The sequence below is a fragment of the Notechis scutatus genome, chromosome 15 (genome assembly GCF_049901735.1).
Source record: "Notechis scutatus isolate UNSWTSFEM ecotype Mainland chromosome 15, rNotScu1.2, whole genome shotgun sequence".
In the NCBI taxonomy this organism is placed as follows: Eukaryota; Metazoa; Chordata; class Lepidosauria; order Squamata; family Elapidae; genus Notechis; species Notechis scutatus.
This window is the reverse complement of record NC_142023.1, coordinates 3,483,464-3,505,545: the sequence shown is the minus strand read 5'-3', so window position 1 is coordinate 3,505,545 and position 22,082 is coordinate 3,483,464. Positions and strand designations below refer to the sequence as shown.

General features: G+C 45.7%; 2 protein-coding genes across 4 annotated transcripts in view; both read right to left on the bottom strand.

The window, feature by feature from the left end:
• Window positions 1-22,082, bottom strand: part of DNM1 (dynamin 1) — an 87,298-nt gene that overhangs the window by 14,017 nt on the left and 51,199 nt on the right. For all 3 annotated transcript variants that reach the window (XM_087944088.1, XM_087944085.1, XM_087944087.1), the window contains 3 exons: window positions 4,346-4,455; window positions 4,136-4,247; window positions 1,527-1,697 (listed from right to left, as the gene is read on the bottom strand). In XM_087944088.1, the coding sequence (XP_087800214.1) occupies window positions 1,527-1,697; window positions 4,136-4,247; window positions 4,346-4,455 (393 nt within the window). The remainder of the gene's footprint in view (window positions 1-1,526; window positions 1,698-4,135; window positions 4,248-4,345; window positions 4,456-22,082) is intronic.
• COQ4 (coenzyme Q4) overlaps window positions 1-22,082 on the bottom strand; it is a 143,395-nt gene that overhangs the window by 78,993 nt on the left and 42,320 nt on the right. The window lies entirely within an intron of this gene.

Below are 22,082 nucleotides of genomic sequence, written 5' to 3'. Positions count from 1 at the left end.
AATAAATAAGTTTCCCCCCCCATGCCATCATTCTGCTAAGCAACGAATTCCTACAACACTGTCAAACTATTTACTAAGACTGTATTGCTACTATTCTTCTCATACTTCCTATTACCTATCTCCTCCCACTTAGGACTATAACCTTGCTGTTTGTATCTCTACGGTTTATACTGTTTTGTTACCTAGTATGATTTGATTGCTTATTTACTAACCTATGGCTATCACTAAGTGTTCTATCTGATGATTCTTGATGAATGTATCTTTTCTTTTTATGTACACTGAGAGCATAGGCACGAAAAACAAATTCCTTGTGTGTCCAATCACACTTGGCCAATAGAGAATTCTATTCTATTCTGTTCATCTGTACAGCTCTACGACGGTTCCTTCTTTTAGGTTAATGTCATCGCTTACTTTTTCTCTAGGCGCCTCTTCTCTCTACTTCCAACATCCCAAAGTAATCACTCCAAGAGATTATTGATGGCCCCAACTCACCCAGGGACCTTAGATGGTGATGGTGGGATTGACTGGTTTCCTTCATCCAACCATCTGAATTATCTTATCATTCCCTTTTGAGGATCACCTCTGGTGACCGCTCGTCATCCCTACCCAGAGAAAAATTATTGGAGTTCTGGATTCCTCAATGGTTGCCCACTCCTGATTTAAATCTGAGAATTGATCACGCTTTGTCATCGATAGAGCTTTCAGAACAAGTCCGTGAAGCTGGCTTTTGGCTTCACTTTGTGTCTTAGATTGAAAGGTTGAGTAGGTACAAAGGCTTTAAACCAATGAGTAAAGGAAACCAATGCAGTAACAATCCTCCCTACACAAGAACATCTTTGTGATTTAAAGTAGGCTAATAGAGAGGTCTTTCATCATATCTCCTAGCCAGGACTAAGTTCTCTCCAACCCCATTCCATCATCTCTCTCTTTTTTTTTTTTCTGCCAATCTTCTAGGCTCTGGTGGATCACAAGATAATATATTCTTATTTGCCTGTTCCTTCATCATCAGTTTTCCTCACTCCCCATGTTAGATTAACAGAGTTGGAAGGGACCTTCTAAGTCATCTAGTCCAACACCCCCCCTGCCCAGGCAGGAGACCTTACACCATTTCTGACAGGTGGCAGTCCAGTCTCTTCTTGAAAGCCTCCAGTGATGAAGCTCCCACAACTTCCAAAGTCAACTTCTGTTCCAAGGGTTGATTATTCTCAGAAAATTCCTCCATATTTCTCATTTGAATCTCTCCTTGATCAGTTTCCATCCATTATCCCTTGTCTGGCCTTCAGGTGCTTTGGAAAACAGCTTGACCCTTTCTGTGGCAGCCCTTCAAACTCTGGTATCATGTTTCCCCTGGTCCTTCTCTCCACTAGACTAGTCTGTTGGGAACCCCCAAGCCACAGTTGACTTTGTTTCCGGTCAATCAACATGCTACTCCAGAACCTTCTGCTTTTGAACTCAAGAGGTGGCTCTAGACCACCCATAAAATGCCATACAATTCATATACATCATATATGGTGTGTCATACGTACATTGTTTATCATAAGGTGCATGATTGTCTTGGGCATCAGATCACGGATGGTTTTGTTGACGATGGCCATGTAGGAATCAACAAGGTTCCGGATCGTTTCCACTTGCCTCTCCAGCTGGGGATCCATTGAATGCATTAAGCTGTCCGAGCCATTCTCTTCTGACTCTGCAGACTGCAGAAGACCGATGGGGAGATAAAGCAAGCCATTAAACATCAAAAGCCAAAGAGGTCCACGTTCTAAAACCTACCATCGCCTACTTTCCATGGAGCTCCTCTGATGCTTCTCTGAACTTCTAGATAAGAAGCTTCATTAGGAGGTTAGGATCAGATCCAAGGCTTAATCTGGACCTTCGTTGCCTACCCTTGCTTTGAGGAACCATCATCTTCCCATGCAGCTTATCTAAATCATTTACGGAAGAAAACGGAGACTTGTTCTCCCGAGATACGAAACTTGATTTTGTAGAAGGACGAGTTTTATCGGGTTGATCAGTTTTATCTGATCACCATCATTACCTGCTTACACTGGAGCTCTCTAAAAACACTCCTGCATCCAAGGTCTGCAAAATCAAATTCAGGTCGAGAATTAGGATTCGGGTTTTGGCGTTGATTTGAAAACCAGAAAACCAATTCAGAACCAAGTTTAAGTGTGAGGGGTAAAAGCCACCTTGCAGTTTGATGTGCAATTGTGACTCAATCCCTCAATCCCGTGATGTTTGGATTTAATCTCTAAACCTATAATAATTTACGTTAAAATGTACATACCTGGCAGGCCCCGGGGACCAATGATTGGGAAACTAAATATTATATGCAGTATATATAAAAAATTGTGTGTGTTTTTTCTTTCTGATATAGCTTATGAATTGGGGAGGGGGGGGGGATATGTTCCAGAGAAGATGGAAACAGGCAGAAAGGAACATCCTAGAAAGGATCAGAAACAAAACCAAGCAGGCAACATAGTATGGAGAGAAAAAAAGATGAAGGACAAAGTTTTCTCTTAGAATATAGGGATAAAAGTTTAAATTAAAGAAAAAAAGGAGTTTAAAAATGCGTCCAATGAAAAAAAGTATAATTCAAAGGAAAATGGCACAGGAAAAGAAGGATCCGTCACTTACTTTATCTTTGTCCTGTGAGGCCAGTTTGAGCACACACACAAAAAAAAAACAAGAAAAAAATGTGATTTTTTAAAAAAGAAGGTAGGTATATTTCCTGGCTAAGTAATTCAGTGTATTCATGGATATAATTGGAACGGGATCTTTACCCAAAGTCAAAAGGCAACCAATTAAAAATAAAATTGGCTTAAGGGCAGCACTGAAAGACCTTCAGAATGAGGTTGGAGATGCTTATGGGGGGAAAATGTATTTCAGTGATCTTTAAGCACTGAGAATGATTTGCTAACACGTCACCGATCTGTCAATCTTAAACATCACTTCTTAAAACAAGTGATTTGCCAGCAAAGCCATTTTTTTCTCAGCATCGGTGCAGGATTGAATGGCAAGCGGACGAAACTCGAGGGATTAGCACCCATAAAATGTAACACTTGGATGGGGAGTGCAAAGGAAGAAAAATAAAAAAAAACAAAAGGAGACAACAGAAAATTGGTTGAAAACTGAAATCTTAACAAGAACACAATGTATGGTGGAGCCAATGAAGGTGCTGTTGTTCCAGAGCCTCGCCAACAGATGGCGCCATTGTCCTTCTGGTGGACCATTCAACATGGCAGCCCACCAGTTAGAATCAAAAGCTAATATTGGGGTCTCTTTCCTTTCTGGCCTCCTCTGCACATTTACGAAAAATCTTGGAAAAAAGATGTTTGCAAGAGTCTATTTCATGTTGTCATTCCCTGGCTTCTCCTCCTAGGGGATGCGGCAGTTCAGGAATGTCCAACCTTGGGAATTTGAAGGTTTGTGGACTTCAACTCCCAGCTGGGGGATTCTGGGAGTTGAAGTCCACAAGTTTTCAAATTCCCAAGGTTGGACACCCCTGCTGTAAGGTAAAAGTTAAGGTTCCCCTCGCACATACGTGCCAGTCGTTTTCGGCTCTGGGGGCAGTGCTCATCTCCGTTACAAAGCCGAAGAGCCAGCGCTGTCCCAAGACGCCTCCGTGGTCATGTGGCCGGCATGACTAAATGCCAAAGGTGCATGGAACGTTGTTACCTTCCCACCAAAGGGGGTCCCTATTTTTCTACTTGCATTTTTTTTACATGCTTTCGAACTGCTTGGTTGGCAGAAGCTGGGACAAGGAACGGGAGCTCACTCCGTGATGCGGCGCTAGGGATTCGAACCGCCAAACTGCCGACCTTTCCAATTGACAAGCTCAGCATCTTAGCCACTGAGCCACCGCGTCCCTTTACACTCCTTTACACCCAATTTTAAACTGAGAGGGCCCTACTTGATAAAATTAAGACTTCTCCACCACGCATTGCATCCTGCAAAGAACACGACTTCTGTTTAAAATAGGGGAAGGGAAGAAGTTTAGAATTCTTCCTCCTCTTCTTGATTTTCACCCCAATCGGTGATCTAAACAAACGCAGAACTAAGTCTCAGTGAGATGGTTCAATTTCCAACTTTCACTCCTGCTCATGTTTCATTTTCCACTGCTCCTCAAACTCACCACAACGCGTTCTGGGTAAACTCCAGCCCGCAGGAAGGACGCCTTCCAACTATCTACCTCCTCCTGGGTTTCACACGCCAGCTCCAGTTGACGGTAATCTTTGTAAACATTCCTGGGTGGTGGCGGGGGAAGGAAAGAAGGTGAAACATTTCGTAGACTTGCCTACTTGCTGAGGTCATCCTCTTGAGCGGGTCCAGAAGAAGATCCTACCTTTGCTCCGTATTGAAGAGGGCAAAGATGTGCTTGCTGGACATGAAACTTTTCTCGATGTCTCGCACCTTCAAGTTGTCCACCGGCAGCATGTACTTCTTCTCTTTCTCCTAGAAGACAAAAGCCATGGGCGGCATGTTATCTCAAAGCTAGATCTACCAAGACACTCTATAGACACCCTCCTTGTCTCGTGATTGACGATTCAGGCAGCTGTGGTCCCAAATATCCGGTGACTTCTTTTTTTTTTTTTACAAGGGGTGGAATGGACACGGCGAAGAACACAAATAGAAACTAACAATTATGGGATCTGGATAAAATCAGAATCAGAATAGAGCTGGAAGGGACCTTGAAGGTCTTCTAGTCCAGCCCCCTACTCAAGCAGGAGATCCTATATTATTTCAGACAAGCGACTGTCCAGTCTCTTCTTAAAAACCCCCAGAACAACTTCTGGAGGGAAACTGCTCCACTGGTCAATTGTCCTCACTATTAGGAAATTTCTCCTTAATTCCAGGTTGATTCTATCTTTGATTAGTTCCCAACCATTGTTTCTTATCTTTCTTTCTGGTGATTTGGAAAATAAGTTGACACCCCCCCCTCTTCTTTGTGGCAGCCCCTCAAATATTGGAATATTCCTATCATGTCCCCGCTAGTCCTTTTCTCTAGACCAGCCAAACCCAAATCCTGCAACTGTTCTTCATACGTTTTTATCTCCAGGCCCTTAATCATCTTAATTGCTGCTCTCTGCACTTTTTCCAAAGTTTCAACATCTTTTTTGTAGTGTGGTGACCAAACTTGGATGCAGTATTGCAGGTGTGGCCTTACTGAGGCTTTATAAAGCGGAACTAATACTTCGCATGATTTGGATTCTGTGCCTCTGTTTATACAACCTAGGATTGTGTTTGCTTTTTTGGCTGCTGCCGCACACGGCTGGCTCATGTTTAAGGGATAGGGATCGGCCACTAGAAGTCTAAGGTCCCTCTCACAGTCACAGTTTTTGAGCCAGGTTTCACCTAATCTGTGCTTGTACCTTTGGCTTTTCCTGCCCAGGTATAAAAACCTTGCTTTTGTCCACATGAACTTTCATGTCGTTGGATAGAACCCATTAACTTTATCTCAATGGGACTTCCACCCCCAATCCTTGTTATGGTCCGCTGGCAGCCTGCGGAGACGGCAGCAGAATTGGACAGTGGGGAAGAACGGGGACCAGTCCAGGAGTCTGGAGAGGACTCGGACAAGGGTCCTGCGTCCAATTATAGAGATGGGGCCAGAGCCATCGGGAGTTCTGTGCTGACTCCAGAGCCTCCAGAATCTGACAAAAGTGAGGCATAGGAACAAGGGGAGCCTGTTCCCAGTGCGCATGTGCGCAGAGCTGCTGGAAGGCAAGAGCAGCTAAGACAAAAGGGGCAACTCAGGAGTAAGGCTTGGAGGTGATTGGCCCCTCCCATAAGACATAAAGGAGGAGCAAAGGGACATGAGCCTTTGCAGGAAGCAACATTGTTCACTCTGGTCAGTTTGGAACCCGAAAGCTCCGTGGTGAATTTGTGCTCAGTTTGGTTTTTGAAAGACTAATTGGTACTTTAGTCATTGGCAGCACTTCAAGTAAGATAAAGGTGCGTCCTTATCGGACTTCTCCCGAAGGACTTTGGCAGACTTCCATGGGACTAATTATAACCGGTGAAGACTCATTACGGGCTGTGAGTGACGATAATTCTCAGCGGTTGAACTAAAATCAAAGGGTTTTGGATTTAACGTGTGTTTGTTGTTATCCCTCGTTTGTCTGACTTCTAGAAGTCTTCCATCAACCCTGAAGCTAACCTGACCGCAGCCATTTCGATGCTTCAGCGTTGCCACACTGGAGCTGAGGGATAGGAAGGGGGGGGAATAGAGAGAGCTGTGAGTTTTGTAGCCAAAATAAAATGCTTTCCTTTGGGAACCAAGGACAGTCTAACACCTGGCCAGAGAGAGGAGGAGCGATGTTACCAGGCAACTGGATAGCACCTTGATTGGACCATGTTTGAGGGAAGGGGAAAAACTTTTACTTTTAATGAGGTGAAAACGCGGAAATCTTCAGAGTCGGTTTTTCGCCAGAACTGTGCCAATAGGATACACCCAATAAAACTATTCTTTGAGGAACCGATTTGTCTCGGAGGTTTACTTGCTACGGGTATATTACCCCAACACCTTCTTCTAATTAAGACAGGCCGAGCACTATTGCAAGTATCCTAAAGGGGGATCTCTTCTTCTACAAAGACCATCCTGGACTCTAGGAATCAACTCTTGGCAGGGTGTTTTATGCATCACGGGCCTTGACTGGAAAAAATGAAGAGCTGCAGTTGCTCACAGCCAAAAAACGAATGGAACGAAGAAGGAAAACCACATGAAACGCCCAAATGGGTCCCGGAAGGCTCATTTGGAATGGTGGCCTCCAACTTAAGGTAGTCCTGCTATGAGCTTGTCTACTCCTCCATTAAAAAGTCTCCAAGTATGCCATGTGCCCCCTCCCCAAGAGAGCATGCCCCCAAATTTGCTGTGATTGCATTTTATTTTTAGAGTCATGGAGCCACCAGGATTTTTTCTTCTGCCGTTTGAAAAGATGCAACTTCTGCAAAGGAAGCGTGCGAGCATGGAAAAATGGATGCCTTATTTTTCTAAAAAAAAAACACCAAAACCCCAACCCCACCCCTCCCCAGAGTCAGGTTTTCAAGTCTCTTCCAGATGTTTGGGGCCATGACCCCTTAAAAATCTTGGAAATGGGGCTGAGGGCTGCAGAGCCTCAATTGCTTAGAAGGGGCCAGGCTGCTCTGGTCATTGTGGTGCATACAGTGCGTAGATCTGAAGCCCAAATATAAAATGATTTCATTAGTAGAAAGGACTTACACCAACAGATCTAGGCATTGCTCAGATGAGAAATCTTATAGAAATACAAGTGAACCAAAACTTGAATTAAAAGGGGACGGGAGGCTAAATCATATGAAGAACGGTCGCAGGAACTGGATACGTCTAGTCTAATAAAAAGAAGGACTAGGGGTGACATGACAGCAGTGTTCCAATATCTCAGGGGCTGCCAGAAAGAAGAGGGGGGTCAAGCTATTCTCCAAAGCATCGGAAGGCATCACAAGAAGCAACGGATGGAAACTAATCAAGGGGAGAAGCAATCTAGGACTAAGGAGAAATTTCCTGACAGTTAGAACAATTAATCAGTAGAACAAAACTTGCCCCCAGAAGTTGTGAATGCTCCAACACTGGAGGTTTTTAAGACGAGATTGGATAACCATTTGTCTGAAATGGTGCAGGGTTTCCTGCCTAAGCAGTGGGTTGGACTAGAAGACCTCCAAGGTCCCTTCCAACTCTGTCATTCTATTCTATTCTAAAATGTACATTTAAAAAATGGTAATTTTGTTGAACTGGACGTTGGAAAGTGAAGGAAGACCAAGAAGGAAGTGAAGGAAGACCAAGAAACTAAGAGAGATTTTTTCCAAAGTTATGTCCCTTATTTTGCATCGTCTAAAGATTTCTTCTATCTCGGTTATCTCAAACAGTTTATCTTCCTCCTTAAGAGGACGGGAGGTTATGTCTTCCTTTCCCAGGACCAATTTGCTGGAAGTCTCCCTGCTCAGAAGGGTCTCCAAAACCCCAAATATTCAGCTGAGCTTCGTGGCAGCTCTGACTTTGTCTGCCCGATGATTAAGAACCCAACCGAGGTGTTGCAAGCGATGGTCATTTAAATGCTTCCAGATGGGATGGAAGCTTTATGGTTCTCTCATCAAGAGATCTGGCAGGCAGGAGAGCAGACAGCTGGGTCGCACCCTTGGCTGGCCCATATTTAGGGTTCCTCCACCTTTTTTGGGGTCAGCCATGAGGTTGTAGCCTTATTGTCTGGACCTGGGTGTCAAGGAAAGACCCTCCTAGACACCAGATTCATCATTTTGAGCAAAGTCGAATGGTTTGGCCAAACCCCATGCCTTGGAAGAGAATTTAGGGTGCCCCAAGGAAAGTCAAGAGAAGAAGAAGAAGAAGCCAACAGGTCTTCTTCTGGAACAGAGGTCACCAACCTTTTGGACCTCAGGGACCACCAAACTCATAATTTTAAATCCCGCAGACCAGAGACCCCGGGAAAATCCCCCAAAAAGTCTGCAGGAAAATTCCCCACCCCATTTTCCTACCGATCGATCATTCTTTATTTGGGATCGCAGGATACTGTCTCCAGCTCTGTTCTCAGGGGGAGAGAGAGAGACTTTTGGCTCCATGCAAGGAAAACAGCAGAAGCAGCAGAAGTCTTTCTTTCTCTCCCCTAAACTCCGCCAGAAATGAGTCTTTGTGAGACTTGTCACGCCGGCACAGCCTCTTGGAGCAGGAGGCCTTGCAGGGTCCCAAAGACTCATTGCTGGTGGCGTTTGGGAGAGAGAAAGAAAGACTTTTGCTGCTTTCCTTGCGTGCAGCCAAAAGCAGAAGAAGAAAGAAGCAGAAAGAAGCAGCCCGGTAGCCATGCCAGTCGCGTGGGGCAAGTTCCCCCCCTCCGCCCTTTCCCTCCTCACCTCACTACCTTGCGTTGTTCGCAATGCAAGCAACGCAAGCCTTGTGTTCCCGCAGGCCATGTGGGCGACCTTGTGTTCCCGCGCAGCCTGGATTAATTGCTTTGGGGGGTGACATTTCTCTGCGGACCACCAACATTTTTTCACAGACCACCAGTGGCCCCCGGCCCACTGGTTGGCGATCACGGAAGATACCCAGATGGTCCTGCTCCTTGCTAGAGCCTCAGATAACAGATCCTCAGAGTTGGAAGGGACCTTGTAGGTCATCTAGTCCAACCCCCTGCCCCAAGCCTCACTCCGACCTCGAGGGAAGAGAGACATCTTCAAAAACCCACCCTCCAGAAGGCGAACGGAAGGAGCTTCTTTCTGAGTTGAAAATGTTTAGCATCTTGGCTTTCTCAATTTTTTTTCTTCTCCCTGGGTTGCAGCTAAGAGGTTGCAACAAGTCAGGTTCTGGGCCGCCACCACCTCTTCGTCTCTGCTTCTCATTTTCTGGAGGCCCAGAGGCGTTCTTCAAAATAACAGCAATGCTGGTATTTGGCTTCCCAGCCGGCCCGACTTCCCATTTCAATGTTTTTTTCCTCCTCCTCCTGCTCCAAACTAAACATCGCGTTGCTGATTAATTTCAACCCTTTTGTCAGCTTTGGCTTGCCCACCCGGCCGCCGGAGGGGTAGCTCAGCATCCTAAAGCTTCTTTCTAACAAACTGAGCTAACTGTGAGCGAGGCGCAGAGAGGAAAAAGCCTCCATGGAGTTGCACCCAGTTGCTGGTTGGGGGTGGGGAAACGGCTCCGCTCCAGGCATTAAAACTCCGCAGACATGCAGGTCATCACGAAGGAAATCTCTCTGCGTGGAGCCGCTAAGAGTCAATCAAGGCTGGGTGGCGTGTAATCCATCCATTAATACGGAAAACTAATGCCACAAGTCAGATTGTACAGGAATTTTATGTAGAGTTTTGTTTTTTGAGTGTGTGTGTGGGGGGTGGGTGGGGTTGTGTGTAGCTTTGGGGTGGTTTCTAAAAATTAAGGGAGAAAAAAGAGGACATCTCCAGTATGACTGGGGAGAATAGAATAGAATAGAATAGAATAGAATAGAATAGAATAGAATAGAATAGAATAGAATAGAATAGAATAGAATCTGGAATGCAATGGAATAGAAATCAGAATAGAATAGAATAGAATAGAATCTGGAATGCAATGGAATGGAATAGAAATCAGAATAGAATAGAATAGAATAGAATCTGGAATTCAATTGAATAGAAATCAGAATAGAATAGAATAGAATAGAATAGAATAGAATAGAATAGAATAGAATAGAATATGGAATGCAATGGAATGGAATAGAAATCAGAATAGAATAGAATAGAATCTGGAATGCAATTGAATAGAAATCAGAATAGAATATAATAGAATAGAATAGAATAGAATAGAATAGAATATGGAATGCAGTGGAATAGAAATCAGAATAGAATCAGAATAGAATATGGAATGCAATGGAATAGAAATCAGAATAGAATAGAAATCAGAATAGAATAGAATTAGAGTAGAGTAGAGTAGAGTAGAGTAGAGTAGAGTAGAGTAGAGTAGAGTAGAATAGAATAGAATAGAATAGAATAGAATAGAATAGAATAGAATAGAAGGGACCTTGGAGGTCTTCTTGTCCAAACCCCTGCTTAGGCAGGAAACCCTACACCCCTTCAGACAAATGGTTATCCAATCTCTTCTTAAAAACTTCCAGTGTTGGAGCATTCACAACTTTTGGAGGCAAGTTGTTCCCCTGGTTAATTGTCCTCCCTGATAGGAAGTTTCTCCTTAATTCCAGGTTGCTTCTCTCCTTGATTAGTTTCCATCCATATTTTCTTGTCTTGCTTTCTGGTGCTTTGGAGAATAGCTTGACTCCCTCTTCTTGAGATATTGGAACACTGCTATCATGTCTCCCCTAATCCTTCTTTTCATCAAAGAAGCCATACCCAATTCTAGCAACCATTCTTTATATGTTTTATCCCCCAGTCCCCTAATCATCCTTGTTGCTCTTCTCTGCACTCTTTGTAGAATCTCAACATCTTTTTTACATCCTAGCAACCAAAACTGGACGAAGTATTCCAAGCGTGGCCTTAACCAAGGCCTTATAAATTGGCATCAACACTTCATGGGATCTTGATTCTATCTCTCTGTGAGTGCAGCCTAGGACTGCGTTGGCTTTTTTGGCAGATGCTGCACACGGCTGGCTCCTATTTCAATGGTTGTCCATTAGGACTCTGAGATTGAACAAGTTACCACATATATTGTACCTGTGCATGTAATTTTTCTTGCCTAAATGTAGAAACTTACTTTTTTCAGCATTAAATTTCATTTTGTTAGATAGCGCCCAATGTTCAACTCTCCCAACTCTCTCTTTCAAGGAATTAAATATTTCCTCCTCTCCCAATATAAACCGACATTTAGACTTTGATGGCATTTTTAACAGAAATGCCATCAGACTCTAACAGAACATTAAACTCTTGACATTAACAGGAAAAAAATATTAAGACAGCATGTAGATTTTTAAAGCAGAACTATTTTTTTTGTGAGGCGTAATACCAGAAAAGTACGATGAACGGGGATGTATATTTGATATTGCATGTTTTAACAGCAGCACGAATTGTAATTGCACAACGTTGGAAAAGCGAGCAAACACCTACAGAAGAAGTTATGATTAAAAAAAAAAATATTGGACTGTGCAGAAATAGACAGATTAACATGGAAGATAAAAGAAAAAGAAGACACTGAATATTTTTGGACTTTGGACTTATTTTATCAATAGTTGGATAAAAGGGATAGAAATTAGGAACTTAGTAAGTATTACTATGTACACGAATTGACCCAGACAGCTCCAACATCAAGCTCCCCATCACTTTTTTTTTTTTTAAGCTCCAGTGTTGCCACTCCAGTTTTTGGGCACACTGAGGCGGCCCCTCTCTGCAAACCCGCCCCCCCTCAGCCTCCCCAGCCTCCCCTTTCAGCCCAGCCTGTTTTATATCAATTCTCTGACTTCATTTCCTAACAACTGAGACAAGGGGGGGAAAAAACGGACGGTTGCAAGCAGAGTTATGGAGAGGCCGGGGTTTTTTTTTCAAGGAGGGGGTGGTAGTGGGCTGGCCGCCAGCCTTCTGCCCATGTGTTAGCAATCAGGCTGCGTGTCTGTGGTGGGGCAGTCCCGCCAAGGATGGAGAGGGGTGGGAGAGAGTTTGCAGGCAGGATTAGGGCCAACGAGAAGGGAGGAGGCCTTCCCGCTTCTTGGACGAGGACCAAAAAGCTACACTTCATTTTTCATGCTACAGGACGATGTTCCCAGCGTTGGAGGTTCTGAAAGACACGATTTGGGCAAAGTGAGATATGTAAGAAGAGTTGCTGTCTTCTAGGACCAAGAGGTGTGTGTGTGTGTGTGTGTGTGTCTCACCTAGGACCGAGAAGGGACAAAAAGACAAAGGGAAGGTGAAGTCTGGACTCCATGGTGCATTTGTGGAGTACAAGAGGGGCTCCTGAGGCCAAAATGAACCTCCGTTTATTCTACATTTCACACCTCAAGATGTTCTAGGCAAGGAATGCCACCATAGCTCACATCACTGCCCGGTTCTAATGATAGGTGTCTTTCCAGTTAGAATGAGGCCAAGTCCAGTCCAGATGTCCAAAACAAGGCTGAGAGGCCAAGTCATGGTCCAGAAGTCTCCAGAATCAAGAAAAAGCATCTAGAAGTCATTTCCCTAATTAATTGTGTCTGACAGTGCGAACAATTATTCAGTGGAACAACTTGCCTCCAGAACTGATAACAGATAATCAGAGTGGGAAGGGACCTAGTAGGTCATCTAGTCCAACCCCCTGCCCAAGCAGGAGACCCTACCCCGTTTCTGACAGATGGTAGTCCAGTCTCTTCTTGAAAGCCTCCAGGGATGAAGCTCCCACAATTTCCGAAGGCAACTTCTGTTTCCATGGGTTGATTGCTCTCACTGCCAGAAAATTCCTCCTTATTTCCAGGTTGAATCTCTCCTTGTTCAGTTTCCTTGTCTGGCCTTCAGGTGCTTTGGAAGATAGCTTGACCCCCTCCTCTCTGTGGCAGTCCCTCAAGCTGTGGGTGCTCCAACGCTGGAGGTTTTTAAGGAGAGGTTGGACAACCATTTGTCTGAAATGGTACAGGGTCTCCTATCTGAACAGGGGGTCAGACTAGAAGGCCTCCAAGTTCCCTCCCAGCTCTGTTATTTAAGAAAACATTAACTGCTGCTTTCAGAAGATACCAGTGACATAGCCAAGAATGAGGTGTAATACGGATTGAGATCTTCATCAGTCTTTTGGAAAGCTGATAAACCGAGGTAGGAGGGAAAAAATAATCAGGGAATCCCAACTCTCCAATTCCTTGTTTTGAAATTCTAGCTGGATCATCTCCTTCCTGAGGAAGCCCAAGAGATTCTGCAGCTTCTCTTGTCCTTCCACAAAAGAGAGTGGGTGACTCTGTGGGCCCCAGGAGGGTCTGGAAGGGAGGAGAAGAAGGGAGGACATCTTGGTCTCCCTCTCTAATTTATGGGAGTTTGCGAAATATACAACGACCCGCATTAAGAAGAAAAAAAACAGGTCCCACCCATCTCTTCTTTGGATGCTGGTTGATAATTTTCTTCCCTTTCTCTGCAATGAGTCACTTACTCATGAGATGGATGACTATATAAAGGAGATAAATAAACACATAAATAAAGGAGAAGAATGGCTGAACGTGATGACCCTGAATCTGCTCGTATAATGTCTCTGGCCTACTGTGTTTCCCCGAAAATAAGACCCTGTCTTATATGTTTTTGGTCACCCAAAAAGGCACCAGGTCTTATTTTGGGGGGATGTTCCCCACTGACTAACCTCATTTGCGCACATCGCCACCCGGCCTCCTTTTCCCTGTCAGAGGCCTTCAGAAACTTCTTCTTCTGTGGCCGGCAAGGGTTTCCTGGTCAATCCAGAGCTTTGTTCTCAGCTACAGAGGCCTTCAGGAAAGCCTTGCCAGCCTTGCCCGCTGCAGAAGAAATGGGCCGGCAAGGCAGGTGTCGGGGTGGGCGAGGCCTGGCTACAACTGTCCAAAGGAAAGTAGTAGGGCAGCTCCACACACCCCTATCCCCACCCTAGATAATTTTACCCGTCCACTCTGGAGTGGGCAGGATCTTAATTAGGGCTTATTTTGGGGGGTAGGGCTTAAAAATGGGCGCATGTGTAAAAAATCAAGCTAGGACTTGTTTTCAGGGTAGGTCGTATTTTCAGGGAAACGGGGTAATTCCTGGCCCAGAATAAGCAAGATGCCTGCTGGAAGTCAAACCAGACTCTTTTCATGTTGGCCATCTTGAAGAAGGTCAACCCAACTATGGGCCAAGGCAAAGAAAGGGCCTTCTAAGTGTCCTGGACAGACACTTCCATGCTGCTTCAGATGTCTTTCAGGACAGGGGAAGAGAAAGTTAGGTCTCGTCTGAGAAAGCTCTCAACTTCTTGGTGGACTTTCCAAGGGAATAAAGGTGTGTGAGGCACGAATGTTCTCCTCCTGTGAGTTCACAAAAGCTACCGGGAAGTCCAACAAAGAAATTGATGGAAGGTGGTCACTTCGTCTCTAAGGTTGTCTTAGTAAAATATTCTCTGGGGGTGGGTGGGAAACTTGTCGACACCCAGATGTCGTTCATGGGAGGCCACGCTGACCTTCAACAGGTCTATATTTCTGAATGGATTGGTCTCTTTCTTCCTTCCCACCCCAGCATGTTTCAATCTGCTAAACATCTTCCGATCCCACCTCCTCCAAAGTCAAGGAGCATTAAAAAGAAAAAGAAAAAAAAAGGAATGTGAAGACGGAACCAGCCAGCAGTCCCCAGCGGCGGGCAAGCGAATCAACGACATCCTTCCAAGACTCTCTATTTATTTGGTTTCTTTTCCATTTTTTTGGCTGATTGGCGTGCTCTGCTTTTCCCCTTCTGGCCTCTCTCTCTCTCTCTCTCCCTCCCTCTCTCTCTCTCTCTCTCTGGCGCACGCTGTTGAGTCTGTGCATCAGACATAAAGCCCTCTTTATCCCTGACAGCCTTGGAGAGGAAGCAGAGTGCATGGCCCAAGGAACATCTGGAATCACTACATGGAAGCTATGCACCAGAAAGGGGAGGATGACATCCCTCAAGGCTCCCTCCAAGGTGGGGAGGCTTTCTCTTCTTCTTCTTCTTCCCACCCCACCCCACCCCTCCCACCAACCTTCTCCACCAGACGGCTCGGTCCTTCTCGAACTCTGACCTTCTCGGCGTTTGACAAGCTCCTCCTTGGAGGCAAGGAAACCCTTGCCACGTCAAGTCAGGCAGAATCCGAGGAGAAGCAAGAGGGAAGGAAGGAGGGAGGGTGCGAAAGGCTGGAGGGAGGGGAGGAGGCACGAGTGCCAGATGCTGGGGGGTGGGGAGGAGAGGGGGGTTGCACTTGGGAGGCCACAAAGGAGGGGGAGGCAGATCGCTCGCGTGGTCGCCAGAGGCGAACGGCACAGGCTACCGGCCAAGGTGGGTCAACAAACCTTGTGGCCAGCTTGAGAACCGAACAGCGGGATCTCTTGACCAGCTGCTTGGGATGCCAAGTGAAATGGGGGGTCTTCAGGACAACCCCCTCCTCCTCCTCTCAAAATCTCCCCAAATATCTCCAAGCTTTGTGGGGGGGATGTGATGTGGATGGTTGGGGCCCAAAAGAATTGGCCAGAGACCAATTGGTGCCCAAGAAGTAGCCAACCTTTGAGGATGTATTTACTGGTTTCATTTGAAGGAATTTTTTTTTTAACGTTATTTGTCTGTTGCATTCTCCTTCCAACCTTCTTCTTAGGAGCTTGGGGGAAGAAGAAGAGGAAGAAGAGGAAGAAGAGGAAGAAGAGGAAGAAGAGGGAGAAGAAGAAGAAGAAGAAGAAGAAGAAGAAGAAGAAGAAGAAGAAGAAGAAGAAGAAGAAGAAGAAGAAGAAGAAGAAGAAGAAGAAGAAGAAGAAGAAGAAGAAGAAGAAGAAGAAGAAGAAGAAGAAGAAGAAGCATCTAGAGAAGGAAGAGAGCTGAAGATCTCAAAAACTGAAAGTGGAAAGAACCTTCTTAAACTTCTTCATTGCCAAAGTAAGTCTTCATCCCTGCATGCAAGGTTTGATCTCTCTATCCCTTCTATCCCTTTTCTACCTCTCTAGGACTATTTTGATGCCTCTCTCGTTCTTTTTCTCTCTCCCCCCCCCTGGTTTCTTGCAAAGGGGCGAAGGGGTTGGGGGGGAAGGAGACCCCCCAGCGCTCCGTTCTCCATCCAAAGCCTCGACTGAGAAGATCCACTCCGTCTGCCCAGTGTTCGGACTACCTGTTCAGGACTACGAGATTGTACAGTAGTCTGCACATTGGTTAGGCTGGGCTGGGATATGCAGCAGCTTCTGGTGCCACCAAGCCGGGACCAAGGATGAGAAGTTTGCATTGGCCAAGGAACGCCACACAACTGCATGTCGGCTCCCCCAAAGACCCCTCTCCTGTCTCAAATTTGTCTCTTGTCTTTCCTCGTTCGTCTCTCTCTCTCTCTCTCTCTCTCTCTCTCTCTCTCTCTCTCTCTCTCTCTCTCTCTCTCCCTCCTCCCCCCTCTCTCCTGCTGTTGTGCTTCTCCATTCTTCCAAAGTCAGGTCTCTCGAATCACCTGGGCAGCTTTGAAGTCAACCTGAGATATTGTCCAAGGTGAGATCATTTTCTGATATAAGTAGTAGAAGGACGTTGCAAAAGATTCGGGAGCTTTTCGGGCTAGGGGAACAGCCTGGGAGGATCACGGGGTGCATTGATGAAAAAGATCAGGGGTTCCCCCTCCCCCTTTCAAAGGTGCTTTTTCAAGAGGCAACTGGACTTTCTGGATTTTCTTTGAAGACATTTCGCTTCTTCTCCAAGAAGCTTCTTCATCTCCGAAGAAGAGAGAAGAGGAGCCGGAGAAGCTTCTTGGACGAGAAGCAACACGTCTTCGAAGAACAACCAGAAAAATCCCGTTGCCTCTTGAAAAAAATAAAAATAAAAAAGCACTTTTGGGACAACTATGACTTGGGAAATCTCTGTAGACATCAGGGTGGGGTTGTAAAAATTTAAAGACTTGATTATAGCTTGCTCAGCTCTTGGGATGGAGGGACAGCAAAAGAGGCAAGGGAGGGGAGAGAGGAAGGGAGAAAGGGGGGAGGGAGACGAAGTGGGGGGGGAAAAGAACACAGAAAGACATATGGAGGATAATCCATGCGGTTGGGAAGAAGAGTTGAAAGCCCCACACACACACAAAAAAGGAAAAAAATGTGGAATGGATTTGTTGACTCTTTGGTGGGTTGACTTGCATCACCCCGAGTCATGTGGCTGGGCAAGGAGACTTATCAATGCCGCAGCTCCAGCTAGCATCCTCCAACGGGGCTGGGTTGCTTCTGTGGGTTGTGGGGGTCACTTGCTTGCTGGCTTGTGGATGGTTTTCAAAGCATACAAAGGAAAGGAACCAGAGCAGCAGGAGGGAAAAAAATTTAAGGTCAACTCTCTACTGCTACTAACCGAGTCGGCTTCATTTCTACTTGGCCATCCTGAGCGAGGGAGGAGGAGTGTAAGATAGAGGAATGGAAGGATTCTTGGCCATCCGAAGGGACCCATGGTTTATTTGATCTTTGCTATCTAGCATCTCTCGTGCTTCTTTTCCTTTCTTGGGGGCGGGGAGGTTATTCAAGCCTGAGAGCAAACAGCAAGGATTTTCTTGAGGGGACTGTCCATCTTCAAAGCTACCGTGAAATCTGCAGTCCTACCTCAAAGGATGAGAAGAGAAGACCCCAAATCCCACCAAGCTTGCGTGTCTTGAGCAAACACCTCCAGAAGGTACCTTCTCATGAGAGGCCATTGAAGCTAGACATCAACGTTAGGTAATATTTATGGGCCTTTACCGACAAATTGGACTTCTTGTCCCCTGTATCTAAGATCTTCAAGGTAGGTAGGAAGCACAAGATGTCTCCCCGTTTTAATTTAAACCGGGAAATCTTCCCTTAAAGATCTTCTCGATTTGAAAAGATAATACAGAGACTAGAAAAAGCCAAGAGAACAGAATCCAGCATCAACTGAATGAGAACCTGGAGAAGAAAGATGGGATGATTGGAATGAATTTGGTTTGACTTCTCTCTCTCTTTTTTTTTTTTATAATTGCCTGGAATAAATTGGATTTTGATTTCCATTTAAAAAAAAAGGGGGCATTGGGTTTCCTTTAAAAAATGTCAATTGTGTCGTTCTTTTTTTAAACAAAATTGGTACACAAAAAAGAGGTGTTCTTTGGCCTTCTGATTTCCAAACTGTGCCTGCCCTGAAATGTTCCACGATCTGATTCATTTATTTTAATCTCCATTTTTAAACTCTAGAATAATTTAAAAAGTCCTGGTGAGAAAAAGCACACGCAACCAGGTCTCAGAGGTTTTGAAGGACGGTTCCTACAATGGCGTCAATGTGAGAGCAGAGGAGAAATGAAGTCCAAATTATTTAACGGGCCAGTAACTTGGTTGTTTCCCCTCTGTTATCACAATCGTATACGAGCCTATCCAGAAATAAGCCTCTTTCAATTCAGTGGAACTTAATCCCAGAGGATAAAATGGATGCTCTTGTTTAGGACGTGACAGGTTGGTTCCTTTTCAAGTTAGCCTCAGAAGAGATTTCCTGGACCTTAGCAAAGACCAACCTTCTGGGTCACCCAACTCATCAGTGGAACATGATGATGTTAATATTCCTGTCCATCTGTCCCAGTGACTGCTCTTCAGGAGGACTCCATCCCTGAGAAGAATCCATCATAACCAACTTCTTTCTTGATTTGAATCCCACAAACCCATCCCTCTGGTTGTCCTTTTTCCCCTCCCAACCCACAATCTCTGGCTAGTTTGGCTGTTCTATGTGTGGAAGACGTCAACGAAAGAAATAGCGACCGAGGTCCATTCGATGTCCTACAACTTGATCACACGTCCCTCTTTGCATTTCCTACACCGTGCACACACACACCTCTGCAAGGAAGGGTTTCTATTTATGAATTAATTAAATTTCTATGCCTTCCTACCTCGGAATCTTACATTTATTGCCAAACTTAAAAACCCGGAAACCCTAGCCATCAAAGCGACAATTTTCCAACTCACCAAGGGCAACTTTCATAGACCGGGCCCATCAAACCATGTGTAACCCAACAAGGCATGGACAGAATTGCTACAGAAGGGCATGCCACCTGCTTTAGTGAGTTTAACATGTTGGTTATTTATGATTTTCAGGTCTCTTTTTTCATCCCTCCCATGCGGAAGGCTCTGGCAAACATCTCGGTTTGTTACATCACCTGGTTTGAAACGCCATCACACAAGACGATTAGTTAGTTCTCAGGAAGTTACTCCTTAGTTCGAGGAGAGAAGCAATTTAGAACTAAGGAGAAATTTCCTGACAGCGCGAACAATTAAATCAGTACAACGGGTTGCCTTCAGAAGTTGTGGGTGATCCATCACCGGAGGTTTTTAAGAAGGGACCGGACAACCACTTGTTCAGAGTGGTTTAGGGTCTCCTGCTTGAGCAAGGGGTCAGACTAGAAGACCTTCAAGGTCCCTTCCAATTCTGTCATTCTGCTAAGAGAGATAATAAGCAAGCTCCCCTGGTAAGTCAGACGGTCCCCTGGCCGGGGGGGCAGTGGAAAACCCTCTTTAGATCTCCAAACCATGAGCAGATGGTCAGCTGGTGGGGAAGCTGAGCCTCAAGGAAGCCATTTTTCATTGCAACCCCTAAAAAAAATCATCGGAGGGGCAGATCAAGGCTACCATGGTCTCTCCACAAATCAAACCCCTTTCCACCCTTGGAGAAATGGGGGCGGGGGCAATAAAGAAAACAGAAATAATTCCAAAAATAAGACGGGTTTTGGATCCAGGGGTTGAATGGGGAGTCATTTTTCCACCCCCACGTGGGGAGAGAAAATCCTTCCATGCGCTGGGGCCCTTTAAGGTCCATTTGCATTTCACGTCTTCTTTTAAGAATGAAGGGGGGAGGAGGAGAAAGAGGGAGGGGAGAAGGGGGGGGTAACAGTTTTTTGTGGGAAACGGCTGGTATTTCGCTAATGTTCCCCAGATGTGTCTCCTTCGACCGAGCCAATTTTTCCGCAATGGGGTGAGCAGGAGAAATGGAGCCCCAAACCAAATGTTTGAAAAAAAAATATATATATATTCCCAGTCCTTCAAAAAAAAAAAAAAGGGGGGGGAAACGAATATATATACCCCAGTCCTATTTTTCGCTATCCTTCGGTTTAGTGTGTAAACCTTTCCACTCTCTGATGATGTTATAGAATAGAATAGAATGACGGAGTTGGAAGGGACCTTTTAGGTCTTCTAGTCTGACCCCTATCTAGTTGGATAATGAAACATCTGCAAGGAAACAAGCCAGCTCAGAGAGCACCAAGGATCCCTGTCATCATTGTCTCCTCCTCCTCCTCCTCCTCCCACTCCACTCCCTTCTAGCACTGATGATGTTAGCTAGTTGGGTAATGAAACATCTGCAAGGAAACAAGCCAGCTCAGAGAGCACCAAGGATCCTTGTCATCATTGTCTCCGTCGTCGTCTCCTCCTCCTCCTCCTCCTCCTCCCACTCCACTCCACTTCACTCCCTTCTAGCACTGATGATGTTAGCTAGTTGGGTAATGAAATGCCTGCAAGGAAACAACCCAGCTCAGAGAGCACCAAGGATCCCTGTCATCATTGTCTCCGTCGTCGTCTCCTCCTCCTCCTCCTCCTCCCACTCCACTCCACTTCACTCCCTTCTAGCACTGATGATGTTAGCTAGTTGGGTAATGAAATGCCTGCAAGGAAACAACCCAGCTCAGAGAGCACCAAGGATCCCTGTCATCATTGTCTCCGTCGTCTCCCTCCTCCTCCTCCTCCTCCTCCTCCTCCTCCTCCTCCTCCCACTCCCACTCCACTTCACCCCCTTCTAGCACTGATGATGTTAGCTAGTTGGGTAATGAAATGCCTGCAAGGAAACAACCCAGCTCAGAGAGCACCAAGGATCCCTGTCATCATTGTCTCCGTCGTCGTCTCCTCCTCCTCTTCCTCCCCTCCCACTCCACTCCACTTCACTCCCTTCTAGCACTGATGATGTTAGCTAGTTGGGTAATGAAATGCCTGCAAGGAAACAACCCAGCTCAGAGAGCACCAAGGATCCCTGTCATCATTGTCTCCGTCGTCGTCTCCTCCTCCTCTTCCTCCCCCTCCCACTCCACTCCACTTCACTCCCTTCTAGCACTGATGATGTTAGCTAGTTGGGTAATGAAATGCCTGCAAGGAAACAACCCAGCTCAGAGAGCACCAAGAATCCCTGTCATCATTGTCTCCGTCGTCTCCTCCTCCTCCTCCTCCTCCTCCTCCTCCTCCTCCTCCTCCTCCTCCTCCTCCTCCTCCTCCTCCTCCTCCTCCTCCTCCTCCTCCTCCTCCCACTTCACTCCCTTCTAGCACTGATGATGTTAGCTAGTTGGGTAATGAAACGCCTGCAAGGAAACAACCCAGCTCAGAGACCACCAAGGACATCAGTTTCCCTCCTCCTCCTCCTCCTCCTCCTCCTCCTCCTCCTCCTCCTCCTCCTCCTCCTCCTCCTCCTCCTCCTCCTCCTCCTCCTCCTCCTCCTCCTCCTCCTCCCCAAAGCCCACTCTCTTCTAACACTGTTGTTACCTAGCTAAGTAATACTTAGCTAAGTGATACAGCTAAGTAATACAACTGCAAGGAAACAACCTGGCTCAGAGAGCGTGGAGGGCCCATCATTTCAACCCTGAGCTACACATGCTTTCCTCCACCTTTCCACTTTCGTTTTCCTTTTTTGCTATTCGAAACTCTGACCCTAGAAAGACACCACCTCTTTAGGGGAAAAAAAAAAAAAAAGGATTGAAAAAGGACCATCATTGGATGCTTGCCAAAGGCAGATCCTGTCCGGTTGCCTCCACTTAAAATCCTACTTTTATGTCAGGGACGAACAGGGGAATAAAAATTGTTGATTGAGGTAGAGTAACTTGCGGAGTGAAGGAGAGCAAGCAATGATTATAGAGGAGGAGGAGGAAAAGGAGGAAGAGGAAGAAGAGGAAGAAGAAGAGGAGAAGGAAAAGAAGGAGGAGGAAGAGGAGGAGGAGGAAAAGGAGGAGGAGGAGGAGGAAAAAGAGGAAGAAGAAGAGGAAGAAGAAGAAG